Genomic DNA, 21,422 nt, shown 5'->3' with positions numbered 1-21,422 from the left:
CAAAATAATGCTTGGCATATATAAAACTTCTTGCGTTTGGTAGTCAAATCAGGAGGATGAGAACCACTAACACAAATTAGCAAATCAGCATACCATGGAGATTGAGTAGACACAGCAAAAAGATGGTCATCGGAAAGCATCATCTATGGGACCGTCAGCACTTGACTCAAACCTCAACGGGAGAGATGATCTGCAACTACATTCTCAGCACCCTTCTTGTCACGGATCTCCAATCAAACTCTTGTAGTAAATATCCATCGTATAAGTCGTGGTTTGGCCTCTTTCTTGGCCAAGAGATACTTCACGCAGCATGGTCAGTTGACAATCACTTCGAACCTATGAGGTAGGTCCGAAATTGTCAAGAGCATAACAATGGCAACAACTCTTTCTCTGTAGTAGCATAGTTGACCTGGGCTTCATCTAAGGTCTTGCTGGCATAGTAGATGGCATGGAGGACTTTGTTTTTCCGTTGACCAAGCACAGCACCGACGCATAATCGCTAGCATCACACATGATCTCGAAAGGAGACTCCAGTCTGGAGGTTGTATGATAGGGGCAGTGATCAATGCTTCCTTAATCCTGAAAAGACTCCACACACGCATCAGTAAAATCAAAGTGGCATCCTTGAGCAACAATTGAGTAAGGGGTTTCGCAATTTTTGAAAAGTCTTTTATAAATCTGCGATAGAAACCCGCGTGACCCAGAAAACTCCTCACTCCCTTGACATTCACAGGAGGAGGAAGTTTCTCAATCACCTCAATTTTTGCTCTGTCCACCTGGATGCCACGCTCAGATATAGGTGTCCAAGTACCACCCGTCATTCACCATAAGTGCACTTTTCCCAATTAAGAACCAGATTAACCTCAGAACAACGTTTCAGAATTTTAGAGAGATTATGCAAACACACATCAAAGTCAGAACCATAAACACTAAAATCATCCATAAATACCTCCATGATATTCTCGATGAAATCAGAAAAAATGGCCATCATACATCTCTGAAATGTGGCAGGGGCGTTGCACAAACCAAATGGCATTCTGCGATATGCAAAAGTGCCATAGGGGCAAGTGAACGTCGTCTTCTCTGATCAGCTGGGTGAATGGGAATCTGAAAGAAACCTGAATATCCATCCAAATAACAGAAAAAGTTATGTTTTGCTAATCTTTCTAACATCTGATCAATAAAAGGGAGAGGGAAATGATCTTTCAGAGTGGCAGTGTTTAATCTGCGATATCAATAACATCCGCCAACCTGTAACAGTAGAGTAGGAATTAGTTCATCCTTATCATTCTTAACAACAGTAGTCCCCCCCTTTTTAGGAACAACTTGAACCGGGCTCACCCACTTAGAATCTGAGATGGGGTAGATGATGCCCGCGTCAAGTAGTTTCATAATTTCCTTTTTCACCACCTCTTGCATATTAGGATTCAAACGCTTTGAGGTTGTATGCAAGGGCGGTGATTTTCTTCCAATTAATTCTATGCATGCAGAAATCAGGACTAATGCCCTTTAGATCATCAATACTATACCCAATAGCCTTCTTGTGCATGCGAAGCACTGTAAGAAGTTGTGAAAGCTGGCTATTGTGAGTTTAGTACTGACAATCACAGGACATTCCTCAGCATCATCAAGAAATGCATATTTGAGTGAGAAGGTAAAGGTTTAAGTTCTAACTTCTTTACCTATGGTTCGGAAGTAGAGCAAATAGTCTCCATTACCTTACAATCTGCTACCGTATCAATGTCAAGATCATCAGTTAGATCAAGACTTGTCTCCAATAATTCATCTGACAGAAATTGTGAAAAACTAACTCCAGAGATCTCATCGAGTATGTCAATCCTGCAACATGTGTGCTCAAGCATAGGAGACTTAATAGCATTGGTTAACTTAAAAGTAATAGTATCATCACCAACACTCAAAGTCAGAGAGCCAGATTTTACATCAATAACAGCACCAGCAGTACATAGAAAAGGTCTACCCAAAATAATGGGAATTTGACTATCTTCTTCCATATCAAGTACTACAAAGTCCACAGGAATATAAATTTTCCAACTCTAACAGGGACATCCTCTAAAATACCCAAAGGATACTTCACAGATCGATCAGCCATCTAAAGTAATCTGTGTGCACTTTAAAGCACCCAAGTTCAGTTTATTATAGATAGATAAAGGCATAAGAGATACACTAGCACCTAGATCACACAAAGCCTTATCTTTAAACAAAGCACCCACATGACAAGGGATGGAAAAACTACCAGGATCTTTTAATTTGGGTGGAATTTTATTTTGCAGAACAGCACTGCATTCTTCAGTTAAAGCAACCCTATCTATCCCACCAAAATCTTTCTTTTTAGTATTCATATCTTTCAGAAACATGGCATACACATGTACTTGAGAAATTAAATCAGTGAAAGGAACTGTTACCTCAAGATTTTTGACCATAGACAATTTACCAAGTTGTTGATCGACCTTTGATTTTTGCATCCTATGGGGGAAAGGTAGTGGTGGAGTAGGAGAATCAGTAACCTTCTCCTTGAGTTTCTCTGCGTCACCCACTTTCCCGGCTCAACTTCAGTTCTGGAGCTATCCTCACCTTCATTGTCATCCACAGCATCATTCTGAACTGGAGGTATTGAATCATCAGTAGGCATAGGTGGGGCATCATATTGTGTACGCTTCGAAGAGTGAAGCATTAGCGTTTCTTTAGGAATTGGTTGCCCCGGCAGATGACCTGGTTGCCTTGTGCATTATTTTCCAGCCACCTGAGCAAGTTGAGTCTCCAAATGCTTGGTGGTGTTCTTCAGCTCCTTGATGCTCTCCTCATGATTTTTCTGCATAGAAACCATCATTTTCATTAGATCAGACATAGTAGGCTCTTGAGAGCTGTATTATGAGGAGCTTGCTGCTGATAGCCTTGGGGTGAAGGCCTATTGAAACCAGGAGGGGGGTCCTGAGGGGCCCTTTGATAATATGCATGGTTGTCTAGCAGCATGTTGTGGTGGGTTTTGATGTGATGGTTGGTAGGAAGATTGTGGTGGAGGTTGAGGATTTTGGACATTGTTGTCTTATAGGAGAAATTGGGGTGATCTCTCCAACCTGGGTTGTAAGTGTTAGAATATGGGTTGTGTGGTCTCTGCTGAAAAGAATTGGCATGCTCCATCTGATTTGGATCAGGTTGACTGTAGCAACAATCATGACCAAAGTGGCCTTGAATACCACACACTTCACAAAAGGAGGAAGTAATAGGAGCCATGGAGGACATCGCATTAATACTCATGGGAGGAGTACTAGACTGCGAAGATTTCAGTGAGTCCATCTTCATGCTCAACTGTGCTACTTGTGAGGACAACAAGCATATGCATCAGCATCCAACTTTTTTAGTAATAGTCCTGGAGGAACTATGGTCATTCACTGCTAAGTTGGCCAGAAAATTGTATCCTTCATCTACCCCCTTATCTAGGAATACACCCCCTGTTGATGAATCAATCGTGCTCTTGATATGAGGTTGTAGACCATTGTAGAATGCTTGGGTGATGAACCACTTATCCAGATTGTGGTGTGGGCATTCTCTCTGCAGATCCTTAAACCTATTCCATGCTTCCTTCAGTGTTTCATCAGGTTCTTGTTGGAAGGTGGCAAGCTTTGTTCTTATTTCTGCAGTTTTGGTGGGAGGGTAGTACTCTTTCAGGAATGCTTCAGATATAGCACTCACTCAGTTTCATTAACATCTTCAGCCACTTCTGTGCCTTGTCCTTTAATGAAAATTCAAAACCATGACCTTCAACTGATCAGGAGTGACCCCTTGGTGCTTAACGGTACGACAGAGTTGTTGAAACCGTTGTAAATGATTTGCAGGGTCTTCAGATGGATGCCACCAAACTGATTCTGCTGGATCATATTATGAGGCAGGCTTGATTTCGAAGTTGACTGCTTGTATATCAGGCATAGTAGGGCTGTGGGAACATTGAGGAGAAGGTACCCATAAGACTTCAGTGACTTAGGAGGCATAATTGATTCTGTTGGTTCTTCCGTGGGTTTTCCTGATTAGCAGACAGCTTATTCTTTTTTTGTGTCTTCTTGAGCTGCCGGATGGTTTTCTCAAGATCAGGATCAGTTTGAACTGGAGAACCTGTTCTTTTAGACCTGGGCATAAAAGAAACAAAGAAAAATGTGCAGTGAGATGGCCTCAATTGGAACTTGAAGTTCCAATGAGACAGCAGAAATAGTCAAATAATTAATCAGAAACCTATAGAATAGCCGTCTCCCCGGCAACGCGCCAAAAACTTGATGTGTTTTAAAATATACCGCAAGTGCACGGTGTCTGTTTAGCAGAAACTGGTAAATACGGGTCGATCCACAGTGAGAGGAGTTCTACAGATTTATGTCAATTATCTAACTACTTCCAGAGAGGAAAATAATTGAGTAATTAATAATTAAGCTAGAATGAACTAGAATGCAGAAAAATGGAAATTTATCAAATAATTAAAAACCTAGGGCAATTGATCGGTCCACCATACTTATACCAATCTAATCAATATAATAAAGTTCAACAACACTTGGATTGAGGTTCGAATAAATAAAGTATTTCGTTAATCCTTGGTCAGGCATTAACAACTCTAGATTAACATATGCCAAGTCGTCGCTCAACGTAATCAAATCTACCTATTGTAACAATCCTCTAATGAATACGATCTTTCGATTCTAATTCTTATTAGCTAAACATAACTCATGATATTGCGCAATTACACGAATTAAACAAGCATAACAAATCAACAAGAATTATTCTAATTCAATCCAATTATTGAAGAACATCAAACCACAATAAAAAAGGTATAAACATGGCTTCCCTCTCTAAACCCTAGAAATAGACTACTCACTCATTATAATAAAGAACTCAATAAACATGATCAAAGTAAAAGAATTCATTAAATTAAAGAAAGTAAGAAGAATACCGAATGATTGAAGAACAATGAAAAAGGAAATCGACGATCTATATAATCTGCCAATGTAAAAGTTCAACAAAACTAGAGAGAATAAACTAAGTGTTTTGGCCGTAAAAACGTATATAATGAGATATTCTAATCGAAAATATAAAAAACCTATTTATACTTCTTAACAAACCGGCTAAAAAACCCGAAAAAACGCATCCAGAGAAACCGCCCGGTCGGGAGACGGTGATTAGAAATCTACAACAAAGAACCAAATCCGCCCGGTCGTGCGCGTAGGCAGAATTCTTCGTTTGGTCGCCCGGTTGGCCAGGCGAAATGGAGGGTGAAAAACTCAAGTTTCTTTTGCTTTGTCTTGTGCAGCAGCTAAGTGTGAGAGTTCTCCCGATCGGGCCACACTGCCCAGTCGACCCGGCGAACGCATTTCCTTGTCTTTTTCTTCGTGGAATCCAACCGAAACGCTCGTGCGGTCTTCCGGACACGCCTTGGACCTTGTGTGACTGCTAGGCTTCCGTGTCGCGACTCAGATAAATGCAAAAAGTGCCTAATCTGCATCAAAACCTGCAAAACACGACAAGAGCTCCAAACACATCAAATCCACAAGAAAAGAGCTCAAAAGAGCCCAAATCGACTATCAAAACTAAGGGGATTAGAGTAAATAATCGATGAATAATGAACACATCAGTTGTAGGCAAATTACTCTATCTCGGCATTACTAGGCCTGATCTATCTTATGCAGTTCAACATTTAAGTCAGTTTATGCATGAACCTAGAGTTCCACATTTGCGTGCAGCTCTTCATTTAGTCAAATATCTTAAAGGTACAATGGACTATAGCTTCCACTACACAAAAGATTCTGCTCTTGATCTATGTGCTTATAGTGATTCAGATTGGAGTAGTTGTCAATTTAGTAGCAGACCTTTGAGTTCCTATGCTGTGTTTATGGGGAACAATCTTATTTCTTGGAAAACCAAGAAGAAAGCAATAGTAAGTAAATCTTTAGCAGAAGCTGAATATAGAAGTATGTCCAACATTGCAAGTGAATTGGTCTGGGTGCATGGACTTCTTGAAGATTTGCAAGTCTGTGTTCATTTGCCTATTGTGCTAAATTGTGATAACATTTCAGCAGAACATTTAGCACACAACCCTGTATTTCATGAGAAAACAAAACACTTGAAAAGATACATGCATTATGTTAGAGAACAAGTGGCAACAAGTTTTCTAACAGCAGCTCATGTTTCTAGTGCCTCTCAGTTAGCAGATGTGCTAACCAAAGCTCTACCTTCTGTTCAGCATCAGGCTATTTGTTGCAAGCTTGGTCTTGTATCCCAAGTCCAGCTTGAAGGGGGAGTATAAAGTAGTTATATTTATATCCTAGTCAGCACAGTTAGTTAGTTCTATCTGTATATAAAGCACATGTATAGCTCATGAGAAAGCTTGTAAAACTATTACACAAATTCTGTAATAAACTCTCTCTCTAAGAGTTTGTTTCTCTCTCAATATGAATTTTGATCTCATGTCTTCCTGGATTTCTATAGTATCTAACTTTCAAAACTAATATCTAAGCATCGAAAAATATATCATGCTACAATATAATATGTAGATCGCATAAATAGTGAACAAATTTCAGGATAAGGCTTTGTCGCCTGAAAACCATAGAGTGGATTAAATATCTCACTACAAATGCAATAACATGATGTATCACCGGTGATTTATTCACCCAACATTATGAACACGGTGCTTTTGTGGATACAACTACAACAATAATAATCTTAAGTTTTAGTTTACAGCATGTCACAATTTTAGTTTACATTTCACCCGTAAGAGCATATATACAGAAACTGATTACAAAGATTTACAGGTATCAGTATATCACAATAGCCATTGCATGGACTTGGTGAGTTTCATATCATTTACAACTTCACGAGTAGAAAGATTCACCCTGCTTTGAGGTTTACTTAGACCTGTGAAATAAAAGCAAAAGAGTAAATTAGAGAACAGTGGATTGGCTAAGCAAAACATAACAATTAAGTAAAAATAATTTATAAGATATACTATCACCACTTCACCAGATATTACAAACTACAATGAGCCAATGTGGTGATAATAAGCTGATTTAAACATGACATATACAAACATAATATCCTCATACAAGTTCAGACTGAGACTATGTGTTTTTCAACTTACGTAAGCACTCTAGTGCTTTCAGAATTGATCATCAGATCAGATCATATTAAATAAGAAAAATTCAAGCCTTATCCTTAATTCTTTTTCTAATAATGATGATGATAATAATAAAAACAATAATATCAATAATAATAATAATAATAATAATAGTAGTAGTAGTAATAATAATAATAATAATAATAATAATAATAGTAGTAGTAATAATAATAATAGTAATAATAATAATAGTAATATTAATAATAATAGTAATAATAATAATAGCAAATAATAATAATAATAATTTCTTGAACGTTAATAATAATAATAATAATAATAATAATAATAATAATAATAATAATAATAATAATAATAATAATTTCTTCGATGTTAATAATAATAAGAATATTCGAACAGAAAAGTTCAAATCAGACCTGATTAGAAAAGTTCAGATCCGACCTGATCAGAAAAGTTAGAAAAGTTCAGATCAGATCAGACTAGATCATAAAAATTTAAATGAAACCAGACGAAAGGAACACAGCCCTTGTATAGATACTTTGACTGCACTTTGAAAGGCAGATTAAATTCTCAAGAGAGTTTTTACCAAAGTCCTAATTCCTAACCCAACTTCCATGGGACAACTCGACGTCTTATCATAGAAGATAGGAATACATGATAAGGAAAACATCTGCGAAGATAATACAAAAGTTTAAACACAAAATTATTGAGCAAGTGAAGTAGCCAAATCTGACATTAGATTTTTTTTTTGGGTCCGGAAAAGACGGTTGAGTTTTCAAGGCTTCAGATTTTATCCAACCACTGCATAGGCTCTTAGCCACAGCCGTAATATATCCGAGGTGAAAAAAAAACTTAGCAATAAAAATGAACAATGATTTTGCCTACTTATGTATCCGATACATCTCTAAATATGTACTCATGTCTGATAGGTCCAATACCGTTTAGAGAACTCAAAACCAGTAGTACGGACAAAAGGTAAGAAGATGTCTCATTTAAGGATGCTCTAAGCGGAGGCTAAGGTTCTTCACTAACATGGCTTCTCACCACTACTGCTTCCACTCGAATGGTAATTCCTCCACATTCAGATCAAAGAACTGAGATGGAGACTGAGATTAGTGCTTTGAAACCTCAAGCAGCAGGAAGACTAGAAACGGAGAGTAATGAGCGTGCATGGAATATTTTGTTTACTGTTAATAGGTTTACAGCAAATGTATTAGCTGCAACTGAGGAAACTGTAATTGAGGCATTGAGGAGAGTGAATTAAAGAGGTGATGTTAGTTAAATGATCATCTGCACTTGGCATTTTCGAGGCTTATTAAAGCCACAGGGGGTAGGAGAGATTAAGAGAAGCATGTATTCTCATAAAATTACTCTGATAACTGATCCAAAAACGAGAGTGAAGGCTCATAAAACAGAGAAAATAATGAAAAGACTTGGCAGGAAGTTGGTGCTGTAATTATAATTACTCTTTAAGGAATATGTTCTTAGACAATTTCCAAAAATTACTAAACATAAATAGGAATAGATTATTAAGATAATTAATTAAGTTACTTTAATAAACCGCTTTTACTTGCTAGAGAATAAAAGCATTCAATATAATCCTATGAGGTCATACATCAAAAGCATTTTATCGGAAAATGAAACAAGCCCATAATAGGCTATGTTGGCAAGATCATTCTTTGCTCATCGGCTTCTTTAAGAATGGTGATTACTCACTATCATCGTTTATTGTCAAAGGCTTACCTTCAAAAGAAAGCAGGAAGGCATTGTGGGATCATAATACTGCTATTCTATCACGGTCTGGTACAATCTATATAAATATATTAAAAGGCGTTCCTAAACAAGGAACGGTGCCACGTGGCACTCTCCCTAAGGCTGTTTTACTTCATGTAAAACATGTACACTAGAAAACTTAGAAATTGCATAGTATAAGCTTCGATCCCGTGACCTCAAGTTCATAAACTAAAGTCTTAACCACTAAACCAAGTGGTATTTAGTGTTATTATTTAAAAGTACAATATTAATAATGAAAATTTTCCTTACCCGGGGAATAGCCCGGGCCTAATAGCTAATTGTTTGACTAAAAGCAGGGGAATAAGATGACTTATAACATGCAGATGATTTATATATTGGAGGCTTGGAGCTCCACTTACACCAGAGACTTTGGTAACTTGCTACTATCGATTTATTTGAGCTAGAAAGAGAAGGTTAACTTCTACTCATAATCAATTAAGGGGATGGAGGAAATCAGGAGTTTATGTAACATTGATCGAGCTTTGGGGAATACATTATTTGGATTTCTCGTTTGATGAAGTGGAAGTTGATATTGTGAATCCTTCATGATCTGATCACTCTCCTTTGTTGATTCATTGTAAAGATTCTCCCAGGGTGGAAAGGCCGTACCAATTGTTCAATTATTTAGCAAAACATAAATCACTTGAGTAGGTGATTGAAAACCAATGGTCACAACTCACAGCATGTTATAGGTACCCAAAGGCAACAAGTATGGGCAAAGCTTAGACAGGTTAAAGGAAGTCTTAAAGTATCTGCACAATGTTGAATATGGAAAATGTGGAAGAGAAGATAATTACCTCTATAGCTGCCTTAGAGGATATTCAATCATGATTTCAAACTCTTTCACATATGTCTCTTTGCAAACTCCAGAGAAAATCTGGATTAGTGAATTGAAACAATGGATGCATGTGAAAGAGAGTGCTTGTAGACAAAAGGCTAATTTATACTTGCTTCAGTTGGGAGACTCCAGTAATCATTTCTCTTGTTCTGCAATGAGAAAAAAGTATCTGGAAGTCGATAATTTCATCAAACGGTAGTCAAGGGAACAAAAGTACAAAGCCTCATAATAAACATCAGTGTTTAAATTTTTCATATGCAATTGCTAGGGTCTTCTGCTGAGAATAAACCTGGTATATAGATCTTTCTCTTGTCAGAGAAGTCAGTAGCTAGTAAACCAGTGGAATTATGCTCTCAACCTGTGAGTAACAGTGAAATTGATATAGCTCTTGCTAATTTCGAAAAAGCACTATGGATTGATGGATTCAACTCTATGTTTTTTAAGAGGTTTGGCTTGTTTATGCTACTGTATTGGACTTCTTTCATTCCTCACACATGGAAAAGCAAGTAAAATGTACCTCCATAAACCGGTGCTTTTTAGGGAAAGACCTAATAGTAAAATGCCGCAATAACACCAAGGCTCGAATGTTGGATATATACCCGCCATGGGCGGTGGATAGGTGGAGGATATAAAAACTTAAGGTGAACAATGGTACGAGGCAGGTAAACCCCCCCCCCCCCCCAAGCATTCACCTCACCTGATTGCCATCCCTACCAGTCAATCCCAAAAAGTTTGTCCTATTTTGGATATGGAATTCACAATACTGTCATACAAATTCAAAGCGGACACACTTTTTGAGTGGAAGACACAAACTCTAAGTAATTGGTCAGCCGATACATGTAGCTGTAAGAAAGCCTTATCTAGGACTATCATTAAGACCAATATAAGCAATATAAATTTTGAAGTAATAAAGATATAAAATTTACGAGAAGAGACGCAAACCTTAGCACATATGGTGATATCCACTATCCACGTGCAACTGTCTCACTATAAGCTCCAGGATGTCTTCCGTGCAGCAGGGCTTATGCTCTACAGAGTATGAAGAAAGCTAGTGACAATGCTCCTGGCTTGCCAGGGTCTTGGGAGGTTCAACATACCCCTATGCCACAGAAAATTCTTTGTGGAAGATCCATGAGTGACCACTTTGGAGAAAGGAGCAATAATGCTCTCAATAGAAGTGATTAGTGTAGTACTGTCATGAGAAAGAATCTTTGATGCAGAACTCAGAATTCGGATAATATTGACCTTTAGCCCAACAAGAACCCAAGGTTTAAGGAGTAACAGCTTACCATTTGCCTCTTCACCTAACACCAACTGCGACCAGGAATTTTCCTAAGTCCCTGACCGACCATCTGGTTTCTTACAATAGATACATCCAACCAACGATCTGCTGCTGCATAGATGTTAGACAACAAAACGAAATTTCCCGCATTATGTGGCTCAAGTTCAACTAGTCGGTTGGCTACTACCTCAGCCAACTCAGTATTACAATGCAATCTAGATGCCCCAAGAAGCGCTCCCCACGCTTCAGCATGGGCCTCAACTGGCAATGATTTTAAAAGATGATAGGCTGCTTCTAAGTTGCCAGAACGACCTAGAAGATCAATCATGCAGGCATAATGGTCAGAAGAGGGGGTAATCGAATATCTACTCATCATATCAAAGAAGCGGTAACCTTCCTCCACCAGTGCACAGCGACTGCAGGCCGTCAAAATGACAGTAAAGGCCACAGCATCAGGCATTATCCCTTCAGAAAGCATGTTATAAAATAGTTTAACAGCATCGACTCCTTGACCATGAATAGCAAAGCCTTGAATCATTGAGCAGTATGAGACTAAATCCCGTTTAGGAATATTGCTAAACAAACTCATGGCTCTCTCCATGCGACCACATTTAGCATTCATATCTACCAATGCTGCAACAACATGAGTATGATGGAGATACAAAAAACTCCTGCTCATGTATGCATCCACTTCATTAGCAAGATCCAAAGAACCTATTTGCGCGCAAGCTGACATCACGCTCACCATTATATATTCATCTGGACTAGTATTGCTCAACAGCATCTCCTGAAAAGACTTCACAGCGTCATTAGGTAGCCCATTCTGTGCATACCCTGTTATCAAAGCAGACCAAAGGACAAGATCCTTCTCCAAACACTCCTCAAACAAAAACCTCGCCGAGGCCATGTCACCACATTTAGCATACCCATCAATCATTGTCGTGTACGAAACAACATTCTTGTTAGGCAATTGATCAAATAACGTCCTAGCACTAACCAACTCCCCGAGTTTTGCATACCCACATATCATAGCATTATAAGACACCTGATTTCTCTTGGGCATTGCATCAAACATTATCCGTGCATTTACCAGGTCCCCAAATCTAACATAACCAACAACTATAGCAGTCCAAGAAACAACATTTCTCACAGACATTTCATCGAACACCTTCCGAGCATTCCCAATTAACTCACATTTCCCATAAAAATCAACCAAAGTCGTACCCACAAACACATCATCCTCAACTGCATACTTAATCAACAACCCATGAATCCCCAGCCCAGCAGAAACAGCCAACTCATTAGAACAACACTTGATCAATGGCGGAAAAGTATACATATCTGGAGCACCATAAGAAACTCTCATGGCGGAAAAAACCGAAAGTGAAGATATAAGAGAGGAGTAACTACAATGACCCTTTAAAAGAGAGTTCCAAAGGCAAGTGTTGGGGTAAGAAACAGAGTAAAAGACCGACGTAGCGTAGCGGAGGAGAGAGAAAGAGATGGTGCAGCGAGAAATGAAGCTGGAAATTAAGTAGTTATCATTCTCAAGACCCTTTTGTATGATGTGAACGTGAATTTGTTCGAAACATCGACGAGTTTTGCAAGATTTTAAAAGGGTGATAATTGGTGACGATGTCAAAGGGAGAGAAGCAGGCAAATAATGCCTCATTTGACACTGAAGACTATGAAATGGGAATTCCGGCGAGGAAATGTATTATTCCTGCGCATGGTAATTGTATTTGACCTTCAGTTAACTAGTACTACTAATTACTTACTACTAGTATCTAGTACCTGGACTCCTGGAGTGGGAGGGAAAATGCGTAAATGAGAACCGAACACACTTTGATTTCACAAGAAGAAAAGCAATTTTTAGTTAGTTTTTTTTTTTTTTTTTTTTTGACAGTAAGGACAAACATCAAAAACCAACAAATCAAATAACAAGACCTTGTCGAGCTCTAATAGCTAGATCATGACTATCCCTAACTATCTTTCTATCAACCTTAATTTCACAATAGTTAAAAAACTTACAAGCCTCATAGATATCTTGACATATACTAGCAATCTGAAAAGGTGTTGTCCCCTTGCTTAGAGCTTGTACTAACACTTCGGAATCCGTAAGAATCTTGACCTTTTTTTCCCTATGAGCATGCGCCTCCTCAAGAGCTCTTAAAATCGCTAGCCCCTCATGCTGAACTGCTGAATTTTCCTTTACCATTGCACAGCCTTTGAATATAATCACTGAATTCACCCTACCTGTCCATCCTATACCTGCTCTTGAACCGTTTGCCCACTTAAATTTTTTCCATGCTCCATCCACGGAAATCTCACAAACTCTACATCCACAACTCCCAAAAGTGAACTTTGAAACCTTATCTTCTTCTACTGACCTTGAGATACTGATCCTATTGGCTTTCCCGTTTTCCAATCTCATCTTCTCTTGAGCAACCAACTCTTCTGCATTGCGCGGAATCTCATAAGGATTAGGCTCTTCTTTTCGGAACACAACATTATTCCGATGAATCCATATTGCCCACAGTATTGCACACAACCATACTCCACGCTCACTTTCCCGTCCATCCTCCTTCCAGAATTTATTCACAAAATTCAAAATCCACTCTTTCAAGGGAATATAAATAGCACCTTGTGCTTGAACACCCAACCACGATGCTATCCACACTCTGGAAACTAGCTGACAGTCTCTGAATAAATGCTCTTCACACTCTGCCTCTTGATGACATAAATAGCACACGCTTGGAGTTTCTATACCTCTTTTCTCCAGGTTTGAACACAATGCTAGAATTTTATTCATCAATCTCCACAAAAAAAAAAACCTTCCACTTCGGCCTTATTGGTAAAGCCCATAGCCTGCTCCAGCTTTTCCTATACCTTGCTAGGCTATCATGATCCTCTACTTTCTCCATTAATAAGGAGTAAGCATCTTTTACATTAATTAATCCCTTCTCATTCTTACTCCAAACATACTCATCTTCTTGCCTCCGAATTCTTGGTAAACAAGTCCCAAGAATCTTGTTGACTGACTCCTTTTTGAAAATTTTCCACACTAAAGCACTATTCCAACAACTTTTTCCTTAATTCATCAAGTCCTCAACATTCCTCAGATTCATGGAAGAGATGGATACCCCGTTTTTCAAACTTAAAGGATCCCCCTTCAACCATCTATCTTCCATTATTCTTGTTCTTGCACCATTTCCAATAACAACACTAAAATCCTTCCTACACTCGAAGATTGCTTTGCACATTCCTTGGAAACCCCACGAAGCATTTGAGACCCTTTTTCCCCGAAGTCCAATGGTAACATGATAATCCCTGTACTTGGCATGCAGTACCTTTGAGACCTATATCTCTTTCCTTTCATGAATCCTCATAGCCTGTTTAGCAAGCAAAGCCAAGTTGTAAGCTCTTACATTTCTAACCCCCAGAGACCACCCATCCCTTTAGGAAGCTCTATTACTTCTCTTCTCTTCCAATGTATCGGTTGCCTTTCTTTCTTATTTCGCCATAAGAAGCTAGCATAAACCTTATTTATGCTCTCTGCAACTCTCTTCGGAATTAGAATCATTGAAAGAACATGCTGGCAAAAGGAAGCCAAAATTGAATTAATCAACATAAATTTTCCAGCATGAGAAAGTGCCAAACTTTTCCAATCTCCTACTTTCTTTTGAATCTTTTCCACCAGAGGTTGGAATTTACTAGCACTCTTCCCATTACCTTCAACGTTGATACCCAGGTACTTTTCCAATTCCTCAGCTGATGGTGTGCCAATCATACTTCTCATATATCTTTTAAATCTGTACGGGGTATTGGGGCTAGACATAATCACCGATTTGGAAAAATTAATGACCTCGCCTGAGAACCTGTTGAATTCCTGGATTAACTCCTTAACTGCCATGCAAGTTTGCGGATTTGCTTTAAAAAAAGGAGAGAGTCATCCGCAAAGAAAAGGTGGGAGATATGAGAGTTTTTCCTCGACAGTTGAATACCCTTGATCTTCCTCCTCTCCTCCGCCTGAGCAATCATCTAGAAAGAACCTCAATGACTATAATGAACAAATATGACGAAAGCGGATCTCCCGTCTCAGCCCACATTTTGGTTTAAACTTCTTGGAAACCATTAATTAATTAACACAGAGTAAGAGACCGTGGAAACACACTACATGATCCAGCGGATGCAATGTTGAGGAAAATTCATTTGCTCCATCATCCACTGCAGGAATTCCTAATTCACCTTATCTTACGCTTTAAACATATCGATCTTCAAGGCTGCCATGAACTCATTCCCTCTTTTCCTTCTTTTAATCAAAGTCACTAGTTCATGCGCAATCAGACAATTGTCTGATAGCCACCTTCCCGGAACAAAAGCGTTTTGGAAAGGGGAAATTATCTCCCTCATGATGGGCTTCAATCTATCCACCAACACCTTCGAGATTATCTTATACACTACATTGCACAAACTAATTGGTCTGAATTGACTTGCCTCCTCCGGTTTTTCCACTATAGGGATCAAGCATATAATCGTGGCATTCCATTCCTGAAGCAAGTAGCCATGATTAAAAAAATATTGCACTGCCTCCGTTACCAACGACTTCCCAATATTTCTGATAAAAAATTGCAGGAACTCCATCAGGCCCTGGAGCTTTGAGAGGACCCATCTGAAAACCGCTTCCTTAATCTCGTGGCTTAAGACTTGTTGTTGAAGCTCATTAGCTTAGCATGTTGAGATTTCGGGCAATAGCTCTCCGACTTCACTTGGAGGCTCCCATTGATTATTGTCATCATTCAACTGATTCCATTGAAATATATTGCCAAAGAATGCTAGAATGGTTTCATGAATTTCATCCTTGCTTGACTTCCATTCTCCTATATCGTTCTTAAGCATCAGAATCTCATTCTTCCTCTTCCTTGCTTTCGCCTTTCTAAAGAACCACTTACGGGTTTGAATCTTCCAAGGTGACCCCATTTCCTTTTCGCTCTTTGTTTCCAATAATCTAATTGTATCTTCAATTTATTCCATACTCCCTGCCGTATCACGCTCTCTTTTAATCCGAATTCATCCATTGTATGCTCCAATTGCACTTCCTCACATTGCTTTGAGAAATCATCCCAAATTACCCCGTTCTGCTCCTATAATCCCTGCACCATTTGAAGAGTTGAAATCTGACTGAAGCTATATACCTGGCCATACGAAACATTGGCGAGCTACCTAAGCTCCTTAATCTCACTAAACCCAAGGCACCATGATTCAACCTTAATTAAACTCTTTTTTGTTGGTGGCATGGGATTAGTATTAAGTGAAATAGGGCTATGATCGAAAATAATTATTGGAAAATTGAAAGAAATAGCCTCAGGATGATCCTGCAACCATTCCTTAGAACTATATACCCTGTCCAATCTTTCATAAATCCTGTCTTCATTCTCTCTATTATTACACCAAGTTAATTTTTGGACCAACAAAAGGTACCTCAAGGAGTCTTAGATTCATTCTCCATCTAGAGAATTCATCTCTTCCTTGAATATACTTTGCCCTACCCAACTTTTGCTCCGAAAATTCCACTTGGTTGAAGTCCCATCAAATAACAAACTTGTCATCTTCGGGATTTAGAGCCGATGCAATATCCTCCCAAACTTCATGTCTAAGATTAACTTAAGGCGATCCATACACCAAAACAAGCTTCCATTCATATATTTTCCCTTCTTTTACATCAACTATTTTACAGGCAACAAAATTAGAAGAGCTACTACAAACATCAAGACTAATACAAGCATTCCAAAGCAAAGCTAACCCCCTTGCTATACCAGAGGCATTACACGAAACAAAGTTAGCATATCCTAACACCTTAGAAATTTCAGAAATTAAGCTACTGTCTGATTTAGTCTCCATCAAGAATAAGATATCTGGGGAAAATTTGCGGACCAACCAACACAAGTAGGGAATTGTAGGGGAGCCCATGGAGTTTAAGCCCCTACATTTCCAAAACATAATTTTCATGCCCCCCCCCCCCCATGAGGCTGTTTGAGCCCAGCCTCACGGCTTAATCTATCTTCACCATCTTCAACTAAACTGATCGCTCTGATCCGCTCTTACATCTCTTTCCTTCTTTCTTCAGCCCACTCTTTGAACTGTTCATCAACATCAAAATTATTTTGTTTATTACCGGAATAAGTTCCTCAAAGTTGCGGTTCTTTGGCTCCTTAAGAGCTTGAACCAACACATACTTCTTCCTAGGCGCTCTAGGTATCCCTAATATTTCTTAGGCTTTTTGAACACCATCTCATTCTCTGAGTCATCAAAGCTTAACATTCTCCTAGGGATATGCTTCTTGGTCTTGTTATGCACATGTTCATCCTCTTGAATCACTTCCTTTCCTGTTTGGGTTTCATCATCCTTCTTTTCCCCAAGGACCTTTGAAAAACTTCTAGCATCAGCCGTTGCATTTTCCAGGGCCTCACCCGCCTTCTTATCCTCCTCCCCCACAACTGCAGATCCCACCAACACCTCCTGCCTTCCACCCTGCAAATCCTGCATCTTCGGATCCCCCATGCCCGAGAAAAAAGTTGACCCAGGAAGTTCCAAACAGGGAAAATCTGGAGTTATGAAAACTGGTATGTAGGGGAGGTTAGGAGCAGCGGAGTGATAGGAACTAGAAGACTCAGATTGGAGAGATGAATATATCCTGGGTAGGTTAAAGGGGTTTGTGGGGAAACCCCCTCACCCTAGTAGGAGTCCCAAAAAGCAGACCAATCTATAACACCATTTATATGGTCCGAATCAAATGAGTGGGTCCACACACTTCCCTACCCCTCTGAATTATTAAAAGACGAAGTAGAGTCTTATCGATACATTTAAAAATGATTCCCCATAGGAAAATCCTGTCCTAAATTTGGATTTTCTTGTACCACCAAATTGGGCTGGGCCCAATGATGAACAATAGCACCTTGTTCAGACAGATCAACAGGCAAAGGAGTAACTACCCCTTCATAAAGAGAGGGATGAAAAGGTAAATCCCTAAGATCTTGGGGTAGATTAAGAGGGAAAGGTGCTGAGGTGTTCATCGGAGGATTAACGTGATCCCCACGTGAAGGAAGAAATTGGGTTTCAAAGGGATTTGAGTAGTCAATGCAAGGAGACAAAGGGGGATTAATGTTACCTCGAAATGTGCTTTCATCCTCCAGCTCGTTATTTAAAGGCTCAACATCACTTGCCTCTTTAGGGATTCTACGCGAAACCATTATTTTGCTTCCCACAAATTCGGTTGAGTGATGCTCATCCGCCCACGTGTCGCTACTAACATCCTTGACACCAGTTTGCCTCAACTCCTCCACAAACTCATTGGCACACACTCCAAGAAGTTCCTTCCCTTTCTCAACTAGCCAACTCTTACCACCCTTTTCCCTGCCATTACACGTGCCTTCCCTTTTTCTCTTCTTAACTCCCCTACTATGCATATTACTCCCAAGTTTAAAGGCACTTGCCCCAAGAAATGAACTCTTACTTCTTAAATCCATTTTCCCCACATTGCACCTTTTTTTTACTACTTCGCCTTTTTCAAATCCCCTGAATCTATCCCCCTCAAAAATTGCTCGTTTTAAAGGCAAAAAATTCCCATCCAGTTGTCCCTCACCTCCATTATGACTTTCATTGTCAGAATACAGCGGCTAACCCATTGACTCATCTCTTCCTCCATCATTTGCATTCTCACCCCCATTTCCTTAATTGATCCATGTCATCTCCTTCATCCCTATCATCTTCATCATCATCTTCATCCCCCTGTGAGCTACTACTTGAAGACATTAGTTCAGGGGACAATCTTCTTCTATCTAATCGAACTCGGGTGGTAGTGAACATTGGAATAAACGGTAATCTATAAATTTTTGACGTGTAAAGTGGTGATCTCCCTGGACACAACATTAAGTAAGAATCTGCATTGCATGCACTACCAATAGCACGATCAACTTCCTCCTTTGCCATTGCCAAGGTTTAATGCACCACCTCTGCTTATGCCCCATAATCTATAGTGTTTTCCCTTTCTGAACTTCAATAAACGCTCTTGGAACTAGTGAGGACTTCAGCTTGACCCATACCAGAGCCCTATAATATATTTTAGGGCCTGGGCTGCTTGATGAATCATCAAAGCGCATTACCTTCCCCACCTTCCCCAGTAACTGCTCTACAAACCTAATAAAGCATAATTCAACTTGAATTCCTTCTACTTTTACCCATAAGTCTGTCTCCGTAAAGTTAAATAATTGAAATGAAGTTGTTATCACCTAAGGCTTGAAGACTAGCAAGGCACCATTGAAGTTAAGATTACCATACATCCCTAAAGTATCTTGCCTATCATCATAGTTTTGACAAAAGAAAAGAAAAAATTTTCCTTCCTTGACTACTATTCTCTCTTTCTTTAACCATAAATCAACCCATTCCTGAATTTCCTCCACCTCAAAATCCCTGCTATCTATGAATTTCCCTACAACCATGAACTGAATACTCTTCCTTTGCTCCCTCTAAAACTTCATTTGGCGCTTTTACACAAGGACCTTTGTTCCTATGGACCAGTGTTTCGAGTTTCGATAAGGATATTCTCCCAGCTCCATAACTCCCCTTACTTGAAGATACTAACATGTTCCTAAAAAGAAACTATAAAAAAGCTTTAAACGCCTACTAGATGACAATGCACTCTTTAAAGAAAGCAGTAACTACTTAATCTAACTACTATTTGACAATGGAGTAGAGATATAAGCTTACAGTTTTGCAAGGAAATACGGAACCTAAGGCTTAGAGAGAGAAAATCTACAGAGAAAATCTAGAGAGAGAACGTCTCGTCTTTAATTGACTCAATTTTTAGTTTTTTACTATGCAATGCTGTATCATACGATGTAGTATATTAGAATATGTGTAATTTTGTATGTAACCTTGGTGTATAAATCACCATATTTGTATCAGCAAGATGTGCAAAATCTATCTATATTTTGCATATATTACTCTTACTCTTTCTTCCTTAATCTTTAACACGTTATCAGCACGAACAACTCTAAGATATGAATTTTTTTTCTCTACTTTACAAATAATACTACAAAATATATATTTTAGTTTTTTTTTTTTGTAAGAAGTATGCTCTATAGTTGCCGAGAACTCGGATCTTCTATGTAATACTCCGTATTTTTGGGAGTTATTATTAATAAATAAGAAAATATAAAGAATATAATTGAAAAGTATTTTAATATTATCAACAAAAATAATACAGTTTGGTAAACCTACAATTATAACTGAATTATGCAACCTATTTAGTATACCTAATTATATTTTGGTTTGGTTTATTTTATTTTCGAAATAAATAAAATAGAACAAATCCTATTAGACTTAGGTTTGTCACCCTATAAATAGGAAAAAAGAGAAATAAGAAAAGAATAAAAAATTAGAAACCCTAACTCTAATTGCCTCAACAGTTTTCTTCCTTCCCTCTCAAATTCTCTCTCCTCTCTCCTTCTCTGTCGTCATTTTCTTTTCCTTTGAATCTCGTCGCCTTCGACAAGGTTGGATTATGTGTGCGACAAGGTTTGTGCGGCGATGTTTGTGCGAACGAGTGTGAAGTCGAGGGTGGACTTGTGCGAGGTCAAGCGAGAGTGTGCAAGTCTATTGGTGCGACGAGGTTTGTGCGACGAGTTGTGCGAGTGGTGCGAATGAGACTCGTAGTGGGCTGCTGCTGTGTGTGAGAACCGAGGAGGGTGTTCGAGTTCTGGGTGAGCCGTGCGAAGTCGGACAAGCGTGCGACGGTGTGGTGCGATTGTGCTATGCGAAGGCTTGTGCGTGCAGCGGGTTGTGCGAGGCTATGAGGCGTCATAGCAAGTGCGTGTGTTTGGCGTTGCTGCCGAAATTCGAAACCTCATCATGAAGGCTACGAGACTCTTGTGCGTCGCTACTGGAATCGCGTCGCCGGTGACTGACTCCGGCAAGATTGTTCGTTATAAAAAAAAATATGTATATAATATAATTTTCTTTTTTTTAGTACTTAATATTGTATAATCCGATTTTTATAATAATATTAACTTGTAATTAGAGTAAGTTTTAAATTGATTAAGTTTGTAAGTTTATTTAAGTTGTAAATCTGATTAAGTTTTATAAGTATAAGTAAGGTATAAAGTTAGTAAAAGAAATCAGATTATTAGTTATAGTTGTAATGTTATAATAACCTTGTTATTCAAATGATTTTTGGTAGCACCTGGATATAATGATTTAAGTGAATTTTGTAAAGGTAATATATTATAAGCTAACTAAAATCAGCTTTGCATATTGTTATTGGTTCATAAAAAGATGTTAGTTTCAATAGAGTTAAGAAAGAAAAGAAAATTAATGAACAACAA

The 21,422-nt window shown here is 38.7% G+C and overlaps 2 protein-coding genes and 1 non-coding gene across 5 annotated transcripts; 1 reads left to right on the top strand and 2 right to left on the bottom strand.

Annotated features, from left to right (window-relative positions):
* Nucleotides 1-3,547: 3,547 nt before the first annotated feature.
* LOC125495308 (small nucleolar RNA R71) lies at nt 3,548-3,654 on the top strand. Its single transcript, XR_007271948.2, has one exon. It is a non-coding gene; the product is annotated as a small nucleolar RNA R71 (small nucleolar RNA).
* A 2,929-nt stretch (nt 3,655-6,583) lies between these two features.
* LOC104886908 (putative pentatricopeptide repeat-containing protein At5g37570) lies at nt 6,584-12,864 on the bottom strand. 3 transcript variants are annotated; one of them, XM_048638953.1, is made up of 3 exons: nt 10,701-12,864; nt 9,718-9,927; nt 6,584-6,909 (listed from the first exon to the last, which is right to left on the bottom strand). In XM_048638953.1, the coding sequence occupies exon 1, from the start codon at nt 12,710-12,712 to the stop codon at nt 11,063-11,065; it is 1,650 nt and encodes a 549-aa protein (XP_048494910.1). In that variant the 5' UTR covers nt 12,713-12,864; the 3' UTR covers nt 6,584-6,909; nt 9,718-9,927; nt 10,701-11,062. The 3 variants fall into 3 exon arrangements, with proteins under 3 accessions (XP_048494910.1, XP_010669750.1, XP_048494911.1); XM_010671448.3 differs by having other exon boundaries at nt 9,718-9,907; XM_048638954.1 differs by lacking the exon at nt 9,718-9,927.
* A 109-nt stretch (nt 12,865-12,973) lies between these two features.
* LOC104886926 (uncharacterized) lies at nt 12,974-13,852 on the bottom strand. Its single transcript, XM_010671480.2, has one exon. The coding sequence runs from the start codon at nt 13,850-13,852 to the stop codon at nt 12,974-12,976; it is 879 nt and encodes a 292-aa protein (XP_010669782.2).
* Nucleotides 13,853-21,422: the final 7,570 nt, after the last annotated feature.

The sequence above is a fragment of the Beta vulgaris genome, chromosome 2 (assembly GCF_026745355.1).
Source record: "Beta vulgaris subsp. vulgaris cultivar EL10 chromosome 2, EL10.2, whole genome shotgun sequence".
Taxonomy (NCBI): Eukaryota; Viridiplantae; Streptophyta; class Magnoliopsida; order Caryophyllales; family Amaranthaceae; genus Beta; species Beta vulgaris.
Note: the sequence above shows the minus strand (reverse complement) of the source record. Positions and strands in the feature narration are given on the sequence as shown.